The sequence below is a fragment of the Solenopsis invicta genome, chromosome 8 (assembly GCF_016802725.1).
Source record: "Solenopsis invicta isolate M01_SB chromosome 8, UNIL_Sinv_3.0, whole genome shotgun sequence".
Lineage (NCBI taxonomy): Eukaryota > Metazoa > Arthropoda > Insecta > Hymenoptera > Formicidae > Solenopsis > Solenopsis invicta.
Genome location: NC_052671.1, coordinates 24,286,457 through 24,292,456, shown reverse-complemented (window position 1 = coordinate 24,292,456; position 6,000 = coordinate 24,286,457). Strand labels below are relative to the sequence as shown.

Here is a 6,000-nt window from a genome sequence, read left to right as displayed (position 1 = left end):
CACTATGCAATATTTAATAACAAAAGATCATTTGACTTTACATAAATCTAGAGTTACAACTTACGACTGATTACATTTAACTTAAATTAGGTTCGGGTTTATTATATTGGCGTGAACAGAGTTAGGATTAATATTAAATTCAGAATTATGAAGCGACAACCATTAACTTAAATTTAGGATTATTATCATAAAATAACTAATATATATAATCAGTATGGAATTTAGAGTTAGGAGTAATTGTAGTTAGAATTAAATTTAGAATTAGGATTGATTTGAATTAGGATTAATTTAAAATTGGAATTGGGATTGAATTTAGAATGTGATTTAGTAGGATTTGGAAAAGCCTTAACCGTACAGCGCGCCACGTGGTTCGCTACGGAGAACGCGGCGCGACGCGTGTTTACGTGTTCGAGTCGGGCGACGAAGTCCCTGGCGTCGGCGTGCGGAGGCGTAGCGTCGCCATCCCACGCGGCTCTATGTGGCCTATGCTACCAGGCGCGGCGCTGGTATCGAGGAGGGAGACGCTTCTTATTCCATTTCCATGGATACAGTCCCGGTCAAAAATCCACGTTTCAAGCCTCATTCGGCAACTACTCTTGCAAAAATTTATGCCGGGAAACGGCGGTTGTAACACCTTATAGTTGCGATACTTTTTCTTTGATAGTTTTTGGAATGTAACCTTGCTCATAGAACGGCAAACGTAATTGGTTGGATCCACAAGTAAGAACCAATCACATTCTCAGCTTTTGTTATAGTTGCGCGTTCAGAAACGCATTGAAAGAAAAGTGTCGCAACTATAATGAACACGACTGTACAGTCGTGTTCATTATAGGCTGTGTTCCGATATTAACTGCCAGTACTGAAAATGTATAGTATAGGTGACATGAACTATAAATTTTCAGTACTGCCAGTAAAAACGGAACACAGCCATAGTTGTGACACTTTTTCTTTGATGGTTTTTGGAATGTAGCCTTGCTCATCGAGCGGCGAACGTAATTGGCTGGATCCACAAGTAAGAACCAATCATATCCTCAGCTCTCGTTATAGTTGCGCGTTCTGAAACGCATCTAAGAAAAAGTGTCGCAACTATAATGAACACGACTGTACATACAGTCATGTTTATTATAGTTGCGACACTTTTTCTTTGATAGTTTTTGGAATGTAGCCTTGCTTATCGAGCGGCAAACGTAATTGGTTGGATCCACAAGTAAGAACCAATCATGTTCTCAGCTCTTGTTAGAGTTGCATGTTCAGAGACGCATCTAAGAAAAAGTGTTGTAACTATAATGAACACGACTGTATGTACAGAGCTTTTATTTCTCATAGACCTACCGTTTGTTTTCTGTTCCTGAACTCCCTGAATTAGTGTGTACAGTCGTTTTCATTATAGTTGCGACACTTTTTTTTGGATGCATTTCTGAACGCGCAACTATAACGAGAGATGAGAACGACTGTAGTTGTGGAGGTTAGCGCGAAATATCAAACGTTGGTATACAAGGTGTCGCAAATAAAATTTGGGTACCTTGGAGGAAATATAAGATAAGTATACTCGCAAATATTTTTCAAATAGATTTTTTAAAAAAATATTCGCACATTTTCCGTATTTGATCGGTTTTAATCTAATTAAGTTTATAAATTCGTCATTACAACACGATGAGCTGAGATGCTTAGATATAGTTAAATAAATTGTAACTGTAACAAATATTAAAAATTAACATTTTAAGTATTTGTTACAGCTATAATTATAATTTATTTAACTACATCTAAGCATCTCTGATCATCGTTGTTGTAATGACGAATTTATAAAGCTCAATTAGACCAAAGCCAATCCAATACAAGAAGATGTGTTATTTATTAATTAAAACTAACTTTTTCTTTTTTGCAGAAGTAGAGAGCACACGAGGATGAGACATTGGAAGCCTTTGCAAGAAGGTGATATACTCAATGTTAATATAACAGTAAGTAGTCTCATCTTTTATGAAAAACGTTTTATAAAATTGTATTCTTTTTCTAGTTAAAAAAAAATTATAATTGCAAATTATAGGTTTATCTTAATGGCTATCACGACGATTGCTCAGTCATGTTTCAATGTTTTGGTGAGGTACATTCTGAAGGCAAACGATTGGTAATAATCACAGAATTGTGTTTAAAGTCAGCTATTGAAATATGCAAATCAAATGAATATTTCTGCAATATTGGTAATAATTTGTACATGATTAAAAATCTTAATTTGGTTATATGCTATAACATTCATTTTTATCATTTTGTATAATTTTTCTATTTTGTTTTCAGGTAATGTAATAGAAGAGACAACAAATAAACACAATTTGAATGTAATACCTGCACTTTTGGGTCGTGGTATCGGAACTTACTTTCATGGTGCTCCAGACATTTATCACTTCGGTACAGTGAAAATATTTTGTTACTATCAATATTAACGCACATTGGCATATGACTAATAGAAATTATCTAATTCCAATTTATAGATCAAATATATCTTGCTTTTAAAATAAATTTCTACATAACTGTAAATATTAAATTGTCTTATATGTATACTGATATTTTAACGCCTCTTTTTTATTTTACAGCAAATGATTTTTCTGACAAAATAAAACCAGATATGACATTTACTATTGAACCAGCTTTAAGTCAAGGAACAACGCAGATTGAAATTCTGGAAGATGGATAGACAACTTGTACTATTGATAATTTTAGGACAGCTCAAGTTGAACATACAATTTTAATAACAGATACTGGATGCAAAGTGCTAACACTTTAATGTACAATCAATATTATTGCTATTTTATATAAAAAGTACCTATGAAATATATTATTTTTAGCATACATAAATTAATTTGCACATATGCGTTTTAATCTTGCAAGTACTATCTTGTGTTTTTATATGTAAAAATAAAAGTTAGGTAAAATTTATGTCTGTTAGAATGAAGATTATCAATACGGTTACCAGAATCAATATTTTCTTAGTCTTTTGTACATGTAATGCAAATAAATATATAATTGAAAACTTCTTTCAATTTATTCAATTAAAGAAATGGATCTTTACTCTAGATTTTTTATTAAGTTTATTTTAAATAAGAAAACAAAAATTTTATAGAATTGCAGGTCCCTAATAGCTCTCCAAAGTTAGCGGCCCTTGTTTTTCAACTTCTTTTTCTTTCGTGATAATGGCAAGATGATACTGAAAAGCAGGGCAAGCAGATTGTTAACAATGTAGTTGAAATTATTGGTCTGTAAGATATATACATAGGAATTTTGTTAATGTACCTTTGGGAAAGATCTTGCGTCTCTGTAAAAAAGAACTTGCATTACTTTATACAGAAGTTGAATAGCTTCCTCACCAACTTGAGCAATCGCCGAGATAGCCATTAAGATAAACCTATAATTTGTAATTATAATTTTTTTTAACTAGGAAAAGAATACAATTTTATAGAACGTTTTTCATAAAAGATGAGACTACTTACTGTTATATCAACATTGAATATATCACCTTCTTGCAAAGGCTTCCAATGTCTCATCCTTGTGTGCTCTCTACTTCTGCAAAAAAGAAAAAGTTAGTTTTAATTAATAAATAACACATCTTTTTCTATTGGATTGGCTTTGGTCTAATTGAGCTTTATAAATTTGTCATTACAACAACGATGATCTGAGATGCTTAGATGTAGTTAAATAAATTATAATTATAACTGTAACAAATATTTAAAATTTTAATTTTTTATATTTATTGTAGTTATAATTTATTTAACTACATCTAAGCATCTCAGCTCATCGTTGCTGTAATGACGAATATGTAAAGCTCAATTAGACCAAAGCCGATCCTATACGAAAAATGTGCGAATATTTTTTTATAAACTCTATTTGAAAAATATTTGCGAGTATACTTATCTTATATTTCCTCCAAGGTGCCCAAATTTTCTTTGTGACACCTTGTATATCAACGTTTGACATTTCGCGCCAACCTCCGCAATTACAGTCGTTCTCATCTCTCGTTATAGTTGCGCGTTCAGAAATGCATCTAAAAAAAGTGTCGCAACTATAATGAAAGCGACTGTACTTAAAGTGAAATAGATATATATTTGAAAGTTAGTGAAAACAAGAAGGAACGTTCCAGTGCAGTCTAGTGCAGGAATAGAAAACAAGCCTCTAGTTTACACCAAGCACTTGATACGCGTACTAACTAGTAACTTTCTATTAAATTATCTTAATTTCGGCAATAAATTTAAAAAATAGTATATTAAGTTGGTACAATATGAATCAAAATAATTAAATATATGTATTATGTATACACGCATTGTCGACAGTAAGATAAATTAATAGAAAGTTACGAGTTAGTACGCGTATCAAGTGCTCGGTGTAAACTAGGCCTATGGTACAGAACATATACTGATCTAATTCGTATGTACTTGACCGAAGCAAAGTTCCGGATGAAGAAATGACTATTTTAAATCGTTTGTATTTCGTTTGAAGAGTTATGAAGTGCATTTGAAAAGGTTTGTGAGTCCTTCAATTAATTGTAATTAATCTTTTATTTTTACACCGTGTATTTGGCCGAAAAAATTAACCGGAGCTAAATTAAACAAAAATCTTGTATGGATTCGTTTGTATTTCGTTTGAAGACTTTTGAAGTGTCGTCAGAAACGTTTGTGAGTTATCCAGATAATTTTAATAAAATATTTTAAAGTCATGTAATTGACCGAAATATAGATTCCAGGCGCTACTGGTCCTAAAGTACCAGAAGGCGCGTTCGGTGTAATCTCTAGTATTTCGATACTCCTAGTTCTTTCTTGACAGTAAGGATAAACAATGTGCAGTCACAGTAAGTCACATATTTCCAAAATATCTGGGGGGGCTATTACGGTTTCTGAAACGAGGTGAAAATTACAAAAGTGAGCAAATTCATTAGTTGTTGATCAATAAAGTTATAGATATTCTAGTAAATTTGTTCACTTTTGTAATTTTCATCTCGTTTTAAGAACCGTGATAGCCCCCCTGAGAAGGTGCAATTGGTGTTGCAAAAGCGAATTGGTATTTAATCAACGAGATTCAGAGACGGAAGCACAAGCCCAGGATGATCCTTCCCGAGAAAGCAGTCTCCGTACTTTGTCTGGAACCAAGATTCATAACTCCAGCGATTAGAACCTGTTCGGATGCACTCAAATGCAAAGTACAATAGAATTAATTTTTTCTGATGAAAGATGAAAATGTATTTAATATTTACACATAAAATAACATTGGATCCAAGATCCTTGACGATAGTTGATGCATCTTTATTTATTTTTGCAAGTAATTTTTTTGGATGCTGTATTGATTTTATGTTCAACGCACTATATTTTATTGCAGGTTTGTCGTGCCATGAGATATTTTCCTCCTGAACAATGCAGTATGGTCAATGTTAAAGTGATCGGGTGTTTACTGTTTGTATGTGATGGCGACACACTATAGTTATACCGGTGATTCAAGAACAGATTGGAATATTCCATCTGCGACTTGCTCTCTTTGGCGAAAGGATATTTCTTGATGCATTCGACTTTATTTGATAATCTAACGAGTTTGTATGAAAATGTCTTAGAAGTATGGGAGAACATACAGAGGAATGTCATTGAAATGCATGGTAATTTGTTATTTACATATTTTAATTACTGTTTAACAAGTAGTACACAGATAATTTCCACATTATTGAATCTTGCACTTAGCTAGACTGGTTTTTTTTAAGCTCAAGATAAAATTATACTGAGTCCTGCGGATAGTTGGTAACATTTGTAGACTCGACGCAATTAGAAACATATCTAAACCACGGTAGGACAAAGGATAAAAAATTTGATCAAGATCTTATGATTCTGCGATAAAGAATGCGATGTTTTCCTCCAAAAATGCACTCCATCAACGTTGCCAAACCAGCAACGTTGATGTAGTGCATTTCTTAGGGTATGATTTCTGGAGTAGAATATCTGTCAGAAGGGAATAGAGTCAATTATGATAAAT

General features: G+C 32.8%; 2 protein-coding genes across 3 annotated transcripts; one reads left to right on the top strand and one right to left on the bottom strand.

The window, feature by feature from the left end:
* The first annotated feature begins 1,852 nt into the window (after nt 1-1,852).
* Nucleotides 1,853-3,025, top strand: LOC120358351 (methionine aminopeptidase 1D, mitochondrial-like). The gene is made up of 4 exons (XM_039452336.1): nt 1,853-1,958; nt 2,045-2,198; nt 2,293-2,403; nt 2,589-3,025. Exons 1-4 carry the CDS (start codon nt 1,905-1,907, stop codon nt 2,687-2,689), a joined length of 420 nt encoding a protein of 139 aa, XP_039308270.1. The 5' UTR covers nt 1,853-1,904; the 3' UTR covers nt 2,690-3,025.
* LOC105207238 (proteasome subunit beta type-4-like) lies at nt 2,667-3,650 on the bottom strand. 2 transcript variants are annotated; one of them, XR_005575301.1, is made up of 3 exons: nt 3,483-3,650; nt 3,286-3,397; nt 2,667-3,199 (listed from the first exon to the last, which is right to left on the bottom strand). XR_005575301.1 is itself a non-coding variant. In XM_039452337.1 (2 exons), exons 1-2 carry the CDS (start codon nt 3,385-3,387, stop codon nt 3,128-3,130), a joined length of 174 nt encoding a protein of 57 aa, XP_039308271.1. In that variant the 5' UTR covers nt 3,388-3,416; the 3' UTR covers nt 2,667-3,127. The 2 variants fall into 2 exon arrangements, 1 of the variants encoding a protein (XP_039308271.1); XM_039452337.1 differs by lacking the exon at nt 3,483-3,650 and having other exon boundaries at nt 3,286-3,416.
* Nucleotides 3,651-6,000: the final 2,350 nt, after the last annotated feature.